The sequence below is a fragment of the Salvelinus fontinalis genome, chromosome 16, assembly GCF_029448725.1.
Source record: "Salvelinus fontinalis isolate EN_2023a chromosome 16, ASM2944872v1, whole genome shotgun sequence".
In the NCBI taxonomy this organism is placed as follows: Eukaryota; Metazoa; Chordata; class Actinopteri; order Salmoniformes; family Salmonidae; genus Salvelinus; species Salvelinus fontinalis.
The window spans coordinates 49,272,103-49,291,797 of NC_074680.1; the positions used below are offsets into that span (position 1 = coordinate 49,272,103).

Below are 19,695 nucleotides of genomic sequence, written 5' to 3' on the forward strand. Positions count from 1 at the left end.
GGTTACCTACCTACCTACCTACAGAAGGCTGTCCTATAGGATGGGTACCTACCTACAGAAGGCTGTCCTTTAGGATGGTTACCTACCTACCTTCAGAAGGCTGTCCTTTAGGATGGTTACCTACCTACCTTCAGAAGGCTGTCCTTTAGGATGGTTACCTACCTACCTTCAGAAGGCTGTCCTTTAGGATGGGTACCTACCTACCTACCTACCTACCTACCTACCTACCTTCAAAAGGCTGTCCTTTAGGATGGTTACCTACCTACCTACCTACCTACCTACCTACCTACAGAAGGCTGTCCTATAGGATGGGTACCTACCTACCTACCTTCAGAAGGCTGTCCTTTAGGATGGTTACCTACCTACCTTCAGAAGGCTGTCCTTTAGGATGGTTACCTACCTACCTTCAGAAGGCTGTCCTTTAGGATGGTTACCTACCTACCTACCTACCTACCTACCTACAGAAGGCTGTCCTATAGGATGGGTACCTACCTACCTACCTACAGAAGGCTGTCCTTTAGGATGGGTACCTACCTACCTACCTTCAGAAGGCTGTCCTATAGGATGGGTACCTACCTACCTACCTACAGAAGGCTGTCCTATAGGATGGGTACCTACCTACCTACCTTCAGAAGGCTGTCCTATAGGATGGGTACCTACCTACCTACCTACAGAAGGCTGTCCTATAGGATGGGTACCTATCTACCTACCTACAGAAGGCTGTCCTATAGGATGGGTACCTACCTACCTACCTTCAGAAGGCTGTCCTATAGGATGGGTACCTATCTACCTACCTACAGAAGGCTGTCCTATAGGATGGGTACCTACCTACCTACCTACAGAAGGCTGTCCTATAGGATGGGTACCTACCTACCTACCTACAGAAGGCTGTCCTATAGGATGGGTACCTACCTACCTACCTACCTACCTACAGAAGGCTGTCCTATAGGATGGGTACCTATCTACCTACCTACAGAAGGCTGTCCTATAGGATGGGTACCTACCTACCTACCTACAGAAGGCTGTCCTATAGGATGGGTACCTACCTACCTACCTACAGAAGGCTGTCCTATAGGATGGGTACCTATCTACCTACCTACAGAAGGCTGTCCTATAGGATGGGTACCTACCTACCTACCTACAGAAGGCTGTCCTATAGGATGGGTACCTACCTACCTACCTACAGAAGGCTGTCCTATAGGATGGGTACCTACCTACCTACCTACAGAAGGCTGTCCTATAGGATGGGTACCTATCTACCTACCTACAGAAGGCTGTCCTATAGGATGGGTACCTACCTACCTACCTACAGAAGGCTGTCCTATAGGATGGGTACCTACCTACCTACCTACCTACAGAAGGCTGTCCTATAGGATGGGTACCTACCTACCTACCTACCTACCTACCTACAGAAGGCTATCCTATAGGATGGGTACCTACCTACCTACCTACAGAAGGCTGTCCTATAGGATGGGTACCTATCTACCTACCTACAGAAGGCTGTCCTATAGGATGGGTACCTACCTACCTACCTACCTACAGAAGGCTGTCCTATAGGATGGGTACCTATCTACCTACCTACAGAAGGCTGTCCTATAGGATGGGTACCTATCTACCTACCTACAGAAGGCTGTCCTATAGGATGGGTACCTACCTACCTACCTACCTACAGAAGGCTGTCCTATAGGATGGGTACCTATCTACCTACCTACAGAAGGCTGTCCTATAGGATGGGTACCTACCTACCTACCTACAGAAGGCTGTCCTATAGGATGGGTACCTACCTACCTACCTACAGAAGGCTGTCCTATAGGATGGGGACCTATCTACCTACCTACAGAAGGCTGTCCTATAGGATGGGGACCTATCTACCTACCTACAGAAGGCTGTCCTATAGGATGGGTACCTATCTACCTACCTACAGAAGGCTGTCCTATAGGATGGGTACCTATCTACCTACCTACAGAAGGCTGTCCTATAGGATGGGTACCTACCTACCTACCTACAGAAGGCTGTCCTATAGGATGGGTACCTACCTACCTACCTACAGAAGGCTGTCCTATAGGATGGGGACCTATCTACCTACCTACAGAAGGCTGTCCTATAGGATGGGTACCTATCTACCTACCTACAGAAGGCTGTCCTATAGGATGGGTACCTATCTACCTACCTACAGAAACCTGTCCTATAGGATGGGTACCTATCTACCTACCTACAGAAGGCTGTCCTATAGGATGGGTACCTACCTACCTACCTACAGAGGCTGTCCTATAGGATGGGTACCTACCTACCTACCTACAGAAGGCTGTCCTATAGGATGGGTACCTACCTACCTACCTACAGAAGGCTGTCCTATAGGATGGGTATCTACCTACCTACCTACCTACCTACAGAAGGCTGTCCTATAGGATGGGTACCTACCTACCTACAGAAGGCTGTCCTATAGGATGGGTATCTACCTACCTACCTACAGAAGGCTGTCCTTTAGGATGGGTACCTACCTACCTACCTACCTACAGAAGGCTGTCCTATAGGATGGGTATCTATCTACCTACCTACCTACAGAAGGCTGTCCTATAGGATGGTTACCTACCTACCTACCATCAGAAGGCTGTCCTATAGGATGGTTACCTACCTACCTACCTACCTACCTACCTACCTACCTAACTACCTACAGAAGGCTGTCCTATAGGATGGTTACCTACCTACCTACCTACCTTCAGAAGGCTGTCCTTTAGGATGGTTACCTACCTACCTACCTTCAGAAGGCTGTCCTTTAGGATGGTTACCTACCTACCTACCTACAGAAGGCTGTCCTATAGGATGGGTACCTACCTACAGAAGGCTGTCCTTTAGGATGGTTACCTACCTACCTTCAGAAGGCTGTCCTTTAGGATGGTTACCTACCTACCTACCTACCTACAGAAGGCTGTCCTATAGGATGGGTACCTATCTACCTACCTTCAGAAGGCTGTCCTTTAGGATGGTTACCTACCTACCTTCAAAAGGCTGTCCTTTAGGATGGTTACCTACCTACCTACCTACCTACCTACCTACCTACCTACAGAAGGCTGTCCTATAGGATGGGTACCTACCTACCTACCTTCAGAAGGCTGTCCTTTAGGATGGTTACCTACCTACCTTCAGAAGGCTGTCCTTTAGGATGGTTACCTACCTACCTTCAGAAGGCTGTCCTTTAGGATGGTTACCTACCTACCTACCTACCTACCTACCTACAGAAGGCTGTCCTATAGGATGGGTACCTACCTACCTACCTTCAGAAGGCTGTCCTATAGGATGGGGACCTATCTACCTACCTACAGAAGGATGTCCTATAGGATGGGTACCTACCTACCTACCTACAGAAGGCTGTCCTATAGGATGGGGACCTATCTACCTACCTACAGAAGGATGTCCTATAGGATGGGTACCTACATACCTACCTACAGAAGGCTGTCCTTTAGGATGGGTACCTACCTACCTACCTTCAGAAGGCTGTCCTATAGGATGGGTACCTACCTACCTACCTTCAGAAGGCTGTCCTATAGGATGGGTACCTATCTACCTACCTACAGAAGGCTGTCCTATAGGATGGGTACCTACCTACCTACCTACAGAAGGCTGTCCTATAGGATGGGTACCTACCTACCTACCTACAGAAGGCTGTCCTATAGGATGGGTACCTACCTACCTACCTACCTACCTACAGAAGGCTGTCCTATAGGATGGGTACCTATCTACCTACCTACAGAAGGCTGTCCTATAGGATGGGTACCTACCTACCTACCTACAGAAGGCTGTCCTATAGGATGGGTACCTACCTACCTACCTACAGAAGGCTGTCCTATAGGATGGGTACCTATCTACCTACCTACAGAAGGCTGTCCTATAGGATGGGTACCTATCTACCTACCTACAGAAGGCTGTCCTATAGGATGGGTACCTACCTACCTACCTACCTACAGAAGGCTGTCCTATAGGATGGGTACCTATCTACCTACCTACAGAAGGCTGTCCTATAGGATGGGTACCTACCTACCTACCTACAGAAGGCTGTCCTATAGGATGGGTACCTACCTACCTACCTACCTACAGAAGGCTGTCCTATAGGATGGGGACCTATCTACCTACCTACAGAAGGCTGTCCTATAGGATGGGGACCTATCTACCTACCTACAGAAGGCTGTCCTATAGGATGGGTACCTATCTACCTACCTACAGAAGGCTGTCCTATAGGATGGGTACCTATCTACCTACCTACAGAAGGCTGTCCTATAGGATGGGTACCTACCTACCTACCTGAAGAAGGCTGTCCTATAGGATGGGTACCTACCTACCTACCTACAGAAGGCTGTCCTATAGGATGGGGACCTATCTACCTACCTACAGAAGGCTGTCCTATAGGATGGGTACCTATCTACCTACCTACAGAAGGCTGTCCTATAGGATGGGTACCTATCTACCTACCTACAGAAACCTGTCCTATAGGATGGGTACCTATCTACCTACCTACAGAAGGCTGTCCTATAGGATGGGTACCTACCTACCTACCTACAGAGGCTGTCCTATAGGATGGGTACCTACCTACCTACCTACAGAAGGCTGTCCTATAGGATGGGTACCTACCTACCTACCTACAGAAGGCTGTCCTATAGGATGGGTATCTACCTACCTACCTACCTACAGAAGGCTGTCCTATAGGATGGGTACCTACCTACCTACAGAAGGCTGTCCTATAGGATGGGTATCTACCTACCTACCTACAGAAGGCTGTCCTTTAGGATGGGTACCTACCTACCTACCTACCTACAGAAGGCTGTCCTATAGGATGGGTATCTATCTACCTACCTACCTACAGAAGGCTGTCCTATAGGATGGTTACCTACCTACCTACCATCAGAAGGCTGTCCTATAGGATGGTTACCTACCTACCTACCTACCTACCTACCTACCTAACTACCTACAGAAGGCTGTCCTATAGGATGGTTACCTACCTACCTACCTACCTTCAGAAGGCTGTCCTTTAGGATGGTTACCTACCTACCTACCTTCAGAAGGCTGTCCTTTAGGATGGTTACCTACCTACCTACCTACAGAAGGCTGTCCTATAGGATGGGTACCTACCTACAGAATCCTTTAGGATGGTTACCTACCTACCTTCAGAAGGCTGTCCTTTAGGATGGTTACCTACCTACCTACCTACAGAAGGCTGTCCTATAGGATGGGTACCTATCTACCTACCTTCAGAAGGCTGTCCTTTAGGATGGTTACCTACCTACCTTCAAAAGGCTGTCCTTTAGGATGGTTACCTACCTACCTACCTACCTACCTACCTACAGAAGGCTGTCCTATAGGATGGGTACCTACCTACCTACCTTCAGAAGGCTGTCCTTTAGGATGGTTACCTACCTACCTTCAGAAGGCTGTCCTTTAGGATGGTTACCTACCTACCTTCAGAAGGCTGTCCTTTAGGATGGTTACCTACCTACCTACCTACCTACCTACAGAAGGCTGTCCTATAGGATGGGTACCTACCTACCTACCTTCAGAAGGCTGTCCTATAGGATGGGGACCTATCTACCTACCTACAGAAGGATGTCCTATAGGATGGGTACCTACCTACCTACCTACAGAAGGCTGTCCTATAGGATGGGGACCTATCTACCTACCTACAGAAGGATGTCCTATAGGATGGGTACCTACATACCTACCTACAGAAGGCTGTCCTTTAGGATGGGTACCTACCTACCTACCTTCAGAAGGCTGTCCTATAGGATGGGTACCTACCTACCTACCTACAGAAGGCTGTCCTATAGGATGGGTACCTACCTACCTACCTTCAGAAGGCTGTCCTATAGGATGGGTACCTACCTACCTACCTACAGAAGGCTGTCCTATAGGATGGGTACCTACCTACCTACCTACAGAAGGCTGTCCTTTAGGATGGGTACCTACCTACCTACCTTCAGAAGGCTGTCCTATAGGATGGGTACCTACCTCCCTACCTACAGAAGGCTGTCCTATAGGATGGGTACCTACCTACCTACCTTCAGAAGGCTGTCCTATAGGATGGGTACCTACCTACCTACCTACAGAAGGCTGTCCTATAGGATGGGTACCTATCTACCTACCTACAGAAGGCTGTCCTATAGGATGGGTACCTACCTACCTACCTTCAGAAGGCTGTCCTATAGGATGGGTACCTATCTACCTACCTACAGAAGGCTGTCCTATAGGATGGGTACCTACCTACCTACCTACAGAAGGCTGTCCTATAGGATGGGTACCTACCTACCTACCTACAGAAGGCTGTCCTATAGGATGGGTACCTACCTACCTACCTACCTACCTACAGAAGGCTGTCCTATAGGATGGGTACCTATCTACCTACCTACAGAAGGCTGTCCTATAGGATGGGTACCTACCTACCTACCTACAGAAGGCTGTCCTATAGGATGGGTACCTACCTACCTACCTACAGAAGGCTGTCCTATAGGATGGGTACCTATCTACCTACCTACAGAAGGCTGTCCTATAGGATGGGTACCTACCTACCTACCTACAGAAGGCTGTCCTATAGGATGGGTACCTACCTACCTACCTACAGAAGGCTGTCCTTTAGGATGGGTACCTACCTACCTACCTACAGAAGGCTGTCCTATAGGATGGGTACCTACCTACCTACCTACAGAAGGCTGTCCTATAGGATGGGTACCTACCTACCTACCTACAGAAGGCTGTCCTATAGGATGGGTACCTATCTACCTACCTACAGAAGGCTGTCCTATAGGATGGGTACCTACCTACCTACAGAAGGCTGTCCTATAGGATGGGTATCTACCTACCTACCTACAGAAGGCTGTCCTTTAGGATGGGTACCTACCTACCTACCTACCTACAGAAGGCTGTCCTATAGGATGGGTATCTATCTACCTACCTACCTACAGAAGGCTGTCCTATAGGATGGTTACCTACCTACCTACCATCAGAAGGCTGTCCTATAGGATGGTTACCTACCTACCTACCTACCTACCTACCTACCTAACTACCTACAGAAGGCTGTCCTATAGGATGGTTACCTACCTACCTACCTACCTTCAGAAGGCTGTCCTTTAGGATGGTTACCTACCTACCTACCTTCAGAAGGCTGTCCTTTAGGATGGTTACCTACCTACCTACCTACAGAAGGCTGTCCTATAGGATGGGTACCTACCTACAGAAGGCTGTCCTTTAGGATGGTTACCTACCTACCTTCAGAAGGCTGTCCTTTAGGATGGTTACCTACCTACCTACCTACAGAAGGCTGTCCTATAGGATGGGTACCTATCTACCTACCTTCAGAAGGCTGTCCTTTAGGATGGTTACCTACCTACCTTCAAAAGGCTGTCCTTTAGGATGGTTACCTACCTACCTACCTACCTACCTACCTACAGAAGGCTGTCCTATAGGATGGGTACCTACCTACCTACCTTCAGAAGGCTGTCCTTTAGGATGGTTACCTACCTACCTTCAGAAGGCTGTCCTTTAGGATGGTTACCTACCTACCTTCAGAAGGCTGTCCTTTAGGATGGTTACCTACCTACCTACCTACCTACCTACAGAAGGCTGTCCTATAGGATGGGTACCTACCTACCTACCTTCAGAAGGCTGTCCTATAGGATGGGGACCTATCTACCTACCTACAGAAGGATGTCCTATAGGATGGGTACCTACCTACCTACCTACAGAAGGCTGTCCTATAGGATGGGGACCTATCTACCTACCTACAGAAGGATGTCCTATAGGATGGGTACCTACATACCTACCTACAGAAGGCTGTCCTTTAGGATGGGTACCTACCTACCTACCTTCAGAAGGCTGTCCTATAGGATGGGTACCTACCTACCTACCTACAGAAGGCTGTCCTATAGGATGGGTACCTACCTACCTACCTTCAGAAGGCTGTCCTATAGGATGGGTACCTACCTACCTACCTACAGAAGGCTGTCCTATAGGATGGGTACCTACCTACCTACCTACAGAAGGCTGTCCTTTAGGATGGGTACCTACCTACCTACCTTCAGAAGGCTGTCCTATAGGATGGGTACCTACCTACCTACCTACAGAAGGCTGTCCTATAGGATGGGTACCTACCTACCTACCTTCAGAAGGCTGTCCTATAGGATGGGTACCTACCTACCTACCTACAGAAGGCTGTCCTATAGGATGGGTACCTATCTACCTACCTACAGAAGGCTGTCCTATAGGATGGGTACCTACCTACCTACCTTCAGAAGGCTGTCCTATAGGATGGGTACCTATCTACCTACCTACAGAAGGCTGTCCTATAGGATGGGTACCTACCTACCTACCTACAGAAGGCTGTCCTATAGGATGGGTACCTACCTACCTACCTACAGAAGGCTGTCCTATAGGATGGGTACCTACCTACCTACCTACCTACCTACAGAAGGCTGTCCTATAGGATGGGTACCTATCTACCTACCTACAGAAGGCTGTCCTATAGGATGGGTACCTACCTACCTACCTACAGAAGGCTGTCCTATAGGATGGGTACCTACCTACCTACCTACAGAAGGCTGTCCTATAGGATGGGTACCTATCTACCTACCTACAGAAGGCTGTCCTATAGGATGGGTACCTACCTACCTACCTACAGAAGGCTGTCCTATAGGATGGGTACCTACCTACCTACCTACAGAAGGCTGTCCTTTAGGATGGGTACCTACCTACCTACCTACAGAAGGCTGTCCTATAGGATGGGTACCTACCTACCTACCTACAGAAGGCTGTCCTATAGGATGGGTACCTACCTACCTACCTACAGAAGGCTGTCCTATAGGATGGGTACCTATCTACCTACCTACAGAAGGCTGTCCTATAGGATGGGTACCTACCTACCTACCTACAGAAGACTGTCCTATAGGATGGGTACCTACCTACCTACCTACCTACAGAAGGCTGTCCTATAGGATGGGTACCTACCTACCTACCTACCTACCTACCTACAGAAGGCTGTCCTATAGGATGGGTACCTACCTACCTACCTTCAGAAGGCTGTCCTATAGGATGGGTACCTATCTACCTACCTACAGAAGGCTGTCCTATAGGATGGGTACCTACCTACCTACCTACAGAAGGCTGTCCTATAGGATGGGTACCTATCTACCTACCTACAGAAGGCTGTCCTATAGGATGGGTACCTATCTACCTACCTACAGAAGGCTGTCCTATAGGATGGGTACCTACCTACCTACCTACAGAAGGCTGTCCTATAGGATGGGTACCTATCTACCTACCTACAGAAGGCTGTCCTATAGGATGGGTACCTACCTACCTACCTACAGAAGGCTGTCCTATAGGATGGGTACCTACCTACCTACCTACAGAAGGCTGTCATATAGGATGGGTACCTATCTACCTACCTACAGAAGGCTGTCCTATAGGATGGGTACCTACCTACCTACCTACAGAAGGCTGTCCTATAGGATGGGTACCTACCTACCTACAGAAGGCTGTCCTATAGGATGGGTACCTATCTACCTACCTACAGAAGGCTGTCCTATAGGATGGGGACCTATCTACCTACCTACAGAAGGCTGTCCTATAGGATGGGGACCTATCTACCTACCTACAGAAGGCTGTCCTATAGGATGGGTACCTATCTACCTACCTACAGAAGGCTGTCCTATAGGATGGGTACCTATCTACCTACCTACAGAAGGCTGTCCTATAGGATGGGTACCTACCTACCTACCTACAGAAGGCTGTCCTATAGGATGGGTACCTACCTACCTACCTACAGAAGGCTGTCCTATAGGATGGGTACCTACCTACCTACCTACAGAAGGCTGTCCTATAGGATGGGTACCTACCTACCTACCTACAGAAGGCTGTCCTATAGGATGGGGACCTATCTACCTACCTACAGAAGGCTGTCCTATAGTATGGGTACCTATCTACCTACCTACAGAAGGCTGTCCTATAGGATGGGTACCTATCTACCTACCTACAGAAACCTGTCCTATAGGATGGGTACCTATCTACCTACCTACAGAAGGCTGTCCTATAGGATGGGTACCTACCTACCTACCTACAGAAGGCTGTCCTATAGGATGGGTACCTACCTACCTACCTACAGAAGGCTGTCCTATAGGATGGGTATCTACCTACCTACCTACCTACAGAAGGCTGTCCTATAGGATGGGTACCTACCTACCTACAGAAGGCTGTCCTATAGGATGGGTATCTACCTACCTACCTACAGAAGGCTGTCCTTTAGGATGGGTACCTACCTACCTACCTACCTACAGAAGGCTGTCCTATAGGATGGGTATCTATCTACCTACCTACCTACAGAAGGCTGTCCTATAGGATGGTTACCTACCTACCTACCATCAGAAGGCTGTCCTATAGGATGGTTACCTACCTACCTACCTACCTACCTACCTACCTAACTACCTACAGAAGGCTGTCCTATAGGATGGTTACCTACCTACCTACCTACCTTCAGAAGGCTGTCCTTTAGGATGGTTACCTACCTACCTACCTTCAGAAGGCTGTCCTTTAGGATGGTTACCTACCTACCTACCTACAGAAGGCTGTCCTATAGGATGGGTACCTACCTACAGAAGGCTGTCCTTTAGGATGGTTACCTACCTACCTTCAGAAGGCTGTCCTTTAGGATGGTTACCTACCTACCTACCTACCTACAGAAGGCTGTCCTATAGGATGGGTACCTATCTACCTACCTTCAGAAGGCTGTCCTTTAGGATGGTTACCTACCTACCTTCAAAAGGCTGTCCTTTAGGATGGTTACCTACCTACCTACCTACCTACCTACCTACCTACCTACCTACAGAAGGCTGTCCTATAGGATGGGTACCTACCTACCTACCTTCAGAAGGCTGTCCTTTAGGATGGTTACCTACCTACCTTCAGAAGGCTGTCCTTTAGGATGGTTACCTACCTACCTTCAGAAGGCTGTCCTTTAGGATGGTTACCTACCTACCTACCTACCTACCTACAGAAGGCTGTCCTATAGGATGGGTACCTACCTACCTACCTTCAGAAGGCTGTCCTATAGGATGGGGACCTATCTACCTACCTACAGAAGGATGTCCTATAGGATGGGTACCTACCTACCTACCTACAGAAGGCTGTCCTATAGGATGGGGACCTATCTACCTACCTACAGAAGGATGTCCTATAGGATGGGTACCTACATACCTACCTACAGAAGGCTGTCCTTTAGGATGGGTACCTACCTACCTACCTTCAGAAGGCTGTCCTATAGGATGGGTACCTACCTACCTACCTTCAGAAGGCTGTCCTATAGGATGGGTACCTATCTACCTACCTACAGAAGGCTGTCCTATAGGATGGGTACCTACCTACCTACCTACAGAAGGCTGTCCTATAGGATGGGTACCTACCTACCTACCTACAGAAGGCTGTCCTATAGGATGGGTACCTACCTACCTACCTACCTACCTACAGAAGGCTGTCCTATAGGATGGGTACCTATCTACCTACCTACAGAAGGCTGTCCTATAGGATGGGTACCTACCTACCTACCTACAGAAGGCTGTCCTATAGGATGGGTACCTACCTACCTACCTACAGAAGGCTGTCCTATAGGATGGGTACCTATCTACCTACCTACAGAAGGCTGTCCTATAGGATGGGTACCTACCTACCTACCTACAGAAGGCTGTCCTATAGGATGGGTACCTACCTACCTACCTACAGAAGGCTGTCCTTTAGGATGGGTACCTACCTACCTACCTACAGAAGGCTGTCCTATAGGATGGGTACCTACCTACCTACCTACAGAAGGCTGTCCTATAGGATGGGTACCTACCTACCTACCTACAGAAGGCTGTCCTATAGGATGGGTACCTATCTACCTACCTACAGAAGGCTGTCCTATAGGATGGGTACCTACCTACCTACCTACAGAAGGCTGTCCTATAGGATGGGTACCTACCTACCTACCTACCTACAGAAGGCTGTCCTATAGGATGGGTACCTACCTACCTACCTACCTACCTACCTACAGAAGGCTGTCCTATAGGATGGGTACCTATCTACCTACCTACAGAAGGCTGTCCTATAGGATGGGTACCTACCTACCTACCTACAGAAGGCTGTCCTATAGGATGGGTACCTACCTACCTACCTACAGAAGGCTGTCCTATAGGATGGGTACCTATCTACCTACCTACAGAAGGCTGTCCTATAGGATGGGGACCTATCTACCTACCTACAGAAGGCTGTCCTATAGGATGGGGACCTATCTACCTACCTACAGAAGGCTGTCCTATAGGATGGGTACCTATCTACCTACCTACAGAAGGCTGTCCTATAGGATGGGTACCTATCTACCTACCTACAGAAGGCTGTCCTATAGGATGGGTACCTACCTACCTACCTACAGAAGGCTGTCCTATAGGATGGGTACCTACCTACCTACCTACAGAAGGCTGTCCTATAGGATGGGTACCTACCTACCTACCTACAGAAGGCTGTCCTATAGGATGGGTATCTACCTACCTACCTACCTACAGAAGGCTGTCCTATAGGATGGGTACCTACCTACCTACAGAAGGCTGTCCTATAGGATGGGTATCTATCTACCTACCTACCATCAGAAGGCTGTCCTATAGGATGGGTATCTATCTACCTACCTACCTACAGAAGGCTGTCCTATAGGATGGTTACCTACCTACCTACCATCAGAAGGCTGTCCTATAGGATGGTTACCTACCTACCTACCTACCTACCTAACTACCTACAGAAGGCTGTCCTATAGGATGGTTACCTACCTACCTACCTACCTTCAGAAGGCTGTCCTTTAGGATGGTTACCTACCTACCTTCAGAAGGCTGTCCTTTAGGATGGTTACCTACCTACCTACCTACAGAAGGCTGTCCTATAGGATGGGTACCTACCTACCTACCTACAGAAGGCTGTCCTATAGGATGGGTACCTACCTACCTACCTTCAGAAGGCTGTCCTTTAGGATGGTTACCTACCTACCTACCTTCAGAAGGCTGTCCTTTAGGATGGTTACCTACCTACCTACCTACAGAAGGCTGTCCTATAGGATGGGTACCTACCTACCTACCTACAGAAGGCTGTCCTATAGGATGGGTACCTACCTACCTACCTACAGAAGGCTGTCCTATAGGATGGTTACCTACCTACCTACCTACAGAAGGCTGTCCTATAGGATGGGTACCTACCTACCTACCTACAGAAGGCTGTCCTTTAGGATGGTTACCTACCTACCTTCAGAAGGCTGTCCTTTAGGATGGTTACCTACCTACCTTCAGAAGGCTGTCCTTTAGGATGGTTACCTACCTACCTTCAAAAGGCTGTCCTTTAGGATGGTTACCTACCTACCTACCTACCTACCTACAGAAGGCTGTCCTATAGGATGGGTACCTACCTACCTACCTTCAGAAGGCTGTCCTTTAGGATGGTTACCTACCTACCTTCAGAAGGCTGTCCTTTAGGATGGTTACCTACCTACCTTCAGAAGGCTGTCCTTTAGGATGGTTACCTACCTACCTACCTACCTACCTACAGAAGGCTGTCCTATAGGATGGGTACCTACCTACCTACCTACAGAAGGCTGTCCTTTAGGATGGGTACCTACCTACCTACCTACAGAAGGCTGTCCTTTAGGATGGGTACCTACCTACCTACCTTCAGAAGGCTGTCCTATAGGATGGGTACCTACCTACCTACCTACAGAAGGCTGTCCTATAGGATGGGTACCTATCTACCTACCTACAGAAGGCTGTCCTATAGGATGGGTACCTACCTACCTACCTACAGAAGGCTGTCCTTTAGGATGGGTATCTATCTACCTACCTTCAGAAGGCTGTCCTATAGGATGGGTACCTACCTACCTACCTACAGAAGGCTGTCCTATAGGATGGGTACCTACCTACCTACCTACAGAAGGCTGTCCTATAGGATGGGTACCTACCTACCTACCTTCAGAAGGCTGTCCTATAGGATGGGTACCTACCTACCTACCTACCTACCTTCAGAAGGCTGTCCTATAGGATGGGTACCTACCTACCTACCTACAGAAGGCTGTCCTTTAGGATGGGTATCTATCTACCTACCTTCAGAAGGCTGTCCTTTAGGATGGGTACCTACCTACCTACCTACCTTCAGAAGGCTGTCCTTTAGGATGGGTATCTATCTACCTACCTTCAGAAGGCAGTCCTTTAGGATGGGTACCTACCTACCTACCTACCTACCTACCTACCTTCAGAAGGCTGTCCTTTAGGATGGGTATCTATCTACCTACCTTCAGAAGGCTGTCCTTTAGGATGGGTACCTACCTACCTACCTACCTACAGAAGGCAGTCCTTTAGGATGGGTACCTATCTACCTTCAGAAGGCTGTCCTATAGGATGGTTACCTACCTACCTACCTACAGAAGGCTGTCCTATAGGATGGTTACCTACCTTCAGAAGGCTGTGTGCTCTTGGTTGGCGTGCCAGTGGCTGTGGATCCCTTTATGGTGCACAGATCAGTCGGAGAGAACTCTGGCTCTCTGATTGGCCCTCGAGGTCCAAAGGGATTGAGGATCGTAGAAGGAGATTGGTCGATCCCAAGGTTGTGAAGGTACATCTGCAGATCAGAATCAAAACAGTCATATACAGTGAGTCCATAAGAATATGTTATTGTATAGATATGGTGTTATTTTCAGATCAACAGAGCAGAATGTTGGACACCTTCCCTCCTCACATAAGTTGTGAAATTAGTCTTACCGGAATCCTTTCTTCAATGTTGAGCTCCCTCTCCTTGTGTGGTGAGGAGGGTTTGGAGGACCAGTACGGAGCATAGTTATCCACCTCCAGACTGACCACAGAAGAAGTAGCCCTGACGGACACCTCAAAGTTCTGCCCACTGTGACCACTGTCCTGGGAGCTGGAGAGGACGTCTCGGTTTGATGACACGTTACTGAAGCGTCCCAGGCTGATGAAAGGAGAGGGCTCGGTTGGAGCACCACCGGGCTGTTCAGGTCTACCTCCTGACTGAACCCGGTCTGACCCTGACCCTCCCTGGGTCCTCTCCAACTCCCCGGGCTGCCCTGGAGCGCTCTCCTCCTCTGTCTGCGTCTGGCTGCTGTCCTGGTCAGTGTGCGTCTGTGCACGCTGAGCTCTCTGGATAGACGTGACCACTGTGTTGAGGGAGGAGTGAGACTGAGACCTGCCCAGGGGGGATGGCCCTCCTACAGGCCCTGCTGTGTCCTCTCTCTCGGGAAGACCACTACCTGCTGCTTCCCCTCTAGTAGGGGAGGAGGATCCAGATTCACTCCTGCAGAGGGTCTGGTTGCCCAGCTGTGGAAGAGTCAGGATACGGGTCAGAGACTCAGAGACTGCATCGTAGGCCTTCTGCTTGGGAGAGACCCCGGAGAAGCCCTGAAGAGACAAGTTGTCAAAGAGCGACATCTTGTTTGAACTCTGGTTGGCCTTCCAGGCATCAACCTTCTGTAGGTAGTTGAGACTGGGGAGAGAATGGTGGCTTCTTCCTGAGGGCTCCTGTACTGTCTCTCTGGCAGGCAGAGGGGGGTCCGGGACAGGGGTGGCTCTATCAGGCAGGGTGACTACAGCAGGCTGGGGCTGGGAGGAGACTCTGGAGCCTGAAGAGCGCTGAGAGACCTCCATGTTAAAGGTGAGGGCAGACAGCTTAGTGCTGGATCTGACTGGAGCGTGGAGGAACACACCTGGGGTGGACTGGGACACGGGCTGGGGGAGGAGGCTCAGGAACGAGACGTCTTGTTCTATGCCTGTCTGGTTCCCTGAGGACCAGAGGTCTGTCTCCCTATGACCTCGCTCCACACTGAACCCTGCTGAAAACTGGGCCCCGACCCCGGCCCCGGCCCCTAACACACTGTCCAGTAGCCCTCTGGTCACGCTCAACCTCCCTTTGGCGGATTCAGTGGTTAAAACGTTAGGTGTATTGGTGACAATGTCAGGTGTGTTGACTTCACTGTGTAAGGAGGGTACGGGCCCACGGCCTGCACCTCTCTGGGTCTCTGCTCCAGGCTCAGAGTCCAGACTCCTCTCTAGCTCCGAGCAGAGCTGCCTGCGGAGCGCATTACTGCTTTCATCCGGTTGGCTGCTCAGGGAACGGATGGTGATGTTGGAAATTTCCGACATCCGCGAAGACTGTTTACTTTTGAGTTTCTCCGTCTTCTCAGGTGAGATGGAGGCTCCTCCTTGAGGGCCTTCTCTTCTCCCTGTGACTGGTGGTGAGACGTCAGACTGCAGCTCAGGTGAGACGTCAGGCTGCAGCTCAGGTGAGACGTCAGGCTGCAGCTCAGGTGAGACGTCAGGCTGCAGCTCAGGTGAGACGTCAGGCTGCACTCTTTGGCTCACATCCCTCTCTTCTCTCAAGCCACCTGGTTTGGAAACACAGCTGTCACTCCTGGATTCTCCCCCAAAGAAGTTAGTCCTGTTGAGAGAGGTCTCAGAGGCAGAGGAGAGAGCACTGCTGCTACCGCTGGGCATCCCAACGTCCTTCTGGAGCAGCTCCAGCAGCTTTCTAGCAGGGATGTCCCCGCTGAGGAAGGAAGCGTTGTCGTCAGGGAGCACGGACAGAGGTCTGTCTGGGTCAAGGAGACTGGTACGTGTCTAGTGATCAGAATCAGAAACAGCCTTTATTTCGCCCAAGGACATGTACATTTACACAGAATTTTACTTGGTGATATGGCAATGCAAGCAATAGAGAAAATATACAGACAGAATATAGACAGAGGCATTTACACAGTCTACATACAGTATACTATATATATATATAATATAGATCTTCCCCTCCCTGCTACCGACCAGTAACCCAGAACGATGAGTCTTCTGCCCCTCGTTATCTCTGACGGTGGCTGCGTAGCGGTCCTCCACTGGTTGTCCCAACCCGTCACCAGGGGACATGCTGTGTTCGGAGAGGGAGCAGCAGCTACTGGCCCGCTCCTCTGACTGAGACAGGGTGGAAGTGTGACCCAGAGGGTGCTGAGACAGAAAGAATACATCTCTGACTGAGACAGAATAAGCATAAATCGTACCAAACACAAAACAAACTATGGACACTAATTGGGGCAGCAGGTAGCCTCGAGATTAGAGCTTTGGGCCAGTAACTGAAAAGTCGCTGGTTCGAATCCCAGAGCAGACAAGGTGAAAAATATGTCACTTGTGCCCTTCAGCAAGGCACTTAATCCTAATCGCTCCAGAGGCGCTGGTGACAATGGTGACCCTGGCCCCACTACCTAGGGGCGTCTAAGGGGCAGTTGGGATATGCGAGACACACATTTCCAATACATACTTGTACCCGTTGTCTAACAGGACAAATATAAACACTCCCTAAATTATTATTATAATTGTCTTGTTGCTACCAGATCCACTAAACAATTTCACCAGACAATGTTTATTTTCTGTTTATTCTTTGTTTCCACTGGTGGTGTTAGCTCCATTTAGCTCTGTGATCTGGTGGTGTTAGCTCCATTTAGCTCTGTGATCTGGTGGTGTTAGCTCCATTTAGCTCTGTGATCTGGTGGTGTTAGCTCCATTTAGCTCTGTGATCTGGTGGTGTTAGCTCCATTTAGCTCTGTGATCTGGTGGTGTTAGCTCCATTTAGCTCTGTGATCTGGTGGTGTTAGCTCCATTTAGCTCTGTGATCTGGTGGTGTTAGCTCCATTTAGCTCTGTGATCTGGTGGTGTTAGCTCCATTTAGCTCTGTGATCTGGTGGTGTTAGCTCCATTTAGCTCTGTGATCTGGTGGTGTTAGCTCCATTTAGCTCTGTGATCTGGTGGTGTTAGCGACATTTAGCTCTGTGATCTGGTGGTGTTAGCTCCATTTAGCTCTGTGATCTGGTGGTGTTAGCTACATTTAGCTCTGTGATCTGGTAGTGTTAGCTCCATTTAGCTCTGTGATCTGGTAGTGTTAGCTCCATGATCTGGTGGTGTTAGCTCCATTTAGCTCTGTGATCTGGTGGTGTTAGCTCCATGATCTGGTGGTGTTAGCTACATTTAGCTCTGTGATCTGGTAGTGTTAGCTACATTTAGCTCTGTGATCTGGTAGTGTTAGCTCCATTTAGCTCTGTGATCTGGTGGTGTTAGCTCCATTTAGCTCTGTGATCTGGTGGTGTTAGCTCCATTTAGCTCTGTGATCTGGTAGTGTTAGCTCCATTTAGCTCTGTGATCTGGTGGTGTTAGCTCCATTTAGCTCTGTGATCTGGTGGTGTTAGCTACATTTAGCTCTGTGATCTGGTGGTGTTAGCTACATTTAGCTCTGTGATCTGGTGGTGTTAGCTCCATTTAGCTCTGTGATCTGGTGGTGTTAGCTCCATTTAGCTCTGTGATCTGGTGGTGTTAGCTCCATTTAGCTCTGTTATCTGGTGGTGTTAGCTCCATTTAGCTCTGTTATCTGGTGGTGTTAGATCCATTTAGCTCTGTGATCTGGTGGTGTTAGCTCCATTTAGCTCTGTGATCTGGTGGTGTTAGCTCCATGATCTGGTGGTGTTAGCTCCATTTAGCTCTGTGATCTGGTGGTTAGCTCTGTGATTTGGTGGTGTTAGCTCCATTTAGCTCTGTGATCTGGTGGTGTTAGCTCCATTTAGCTCTGTGATCTGGTGGTGTTAGCTCCATTTAGCTCTGTTATCTGGTGGTGTTAGCTCCATTTAGCTCTGTTATCTGGTGGTGTTAGCTCCATTTAGCTCTGTGATCTGGTGGTGTTAGCTCCATTTAGCTCTGTGATCTGGTGGTGTTAGCTCCATTTAGCTCTGTGATCTGGTGGTGTTAGCTCCATTTAGCTCTGTGATCTGGTGGTGTTAGCTCCATTTAGCTCTGTGATCTGGTGGTGTTAGCTCCATGATCTGGTGGTGTTAGCTCCATTTAGCTCTGTGATCTGGTGGTTAGCTCTGTGATTTGGTGGTGTTAGCTCCATTTAGCTCTGTGATCTGGTGGTGTTAGCTCAATTTAGCTCTGTGATCTGGTAGTGTTAGCTCCATTTAGCTCTGTTATCTGGTGGTGTTAGCTCCATTTAGCTCTGTGATCTGGTAGTGTTAGCTCCATTTAGCTCTGTGATCTGGTAGTGCTAGCTCCATTTAGCTCTGTGATCTGGTGGTGTTAGCTCCATTTAGCTCTGTTATCTGGTGGTGTTAGCTCCATTTAGCTCTGTTATCTGGTGGTGTTAGCTCCATTTAGCTCTGTGATCTGGTGGTGTTAGCTCCATTTAGCTCTGTGATCTGGTGGTGTTAGCTCCATTTAGCTCTGTGATCTGGTGGTGTTAGCTCCATTTAGCTCTGTGATCTGGTGGTGTTAGCTCCATTTAGCTCTGTGATCTGGTGGTGTTAGCTCCATGATCTGGTGGTGTTAGCTCCATTTAGCTCTGTGATCTGGTGGTTAGCTCTGTGATTTGGTGGTGTTAGCTCCATTTAGCTCTGTGATCTGGTGGTGTTAGCTCAATTTAGCTCTGTGATCTGGTAGTGTTAGCTCCATTTAGCTCTGTTATCTGGTGGTGTTAGCTCCATTTAGCTCTGTGATCTGGTAGTGTTAGCTCCATTTAGCTCTGTGATCTGGTAGTGCTAGCTCCATTTAGCTCTGTGATCTGGTGGTGTTAGCTCCATTTAGCTCTGTGATCTGGTGGTTAGCTCTGTGATCTGGTGGTGTTAGC

General features: G+C 49.1%; 1 protein-coding gene across 3 annotated transcripts in view; it reads right to left on the reverse strand.

Moving 5' to 3' along the window:
- The window catches only part of alms1 (ALMS1 centrosome and basal body associated protein), a 142,564-nt gene that overhangs the window by 106,164 nt on the left and 16,705 nt on the right, over window positions 1–19,695 (reverse strand). For all 3 annotated transcript variants that reach the window (XM_055865652.1, XM_055865651.1, XM_055865650.1), the window contains exons 5-6: window positions 14,796–17,036; window positions 14,490–14,655 (exon numbers count right to left, since the gene is read on the reverse strand). In XM_055865652.1, the coding sequence (XP_055721627.1) occupies window positions 14,490–14,655; window positions 14,796–16,541 (1,912 nt within the window). In that variant the 5' untranslated portion in view covers window positions 16,542–17,036. The remainder of the gene's footprint in view (window positions 1–14,489; window positions 14,656–14,795; window positions 17,037–19,695) is intronic.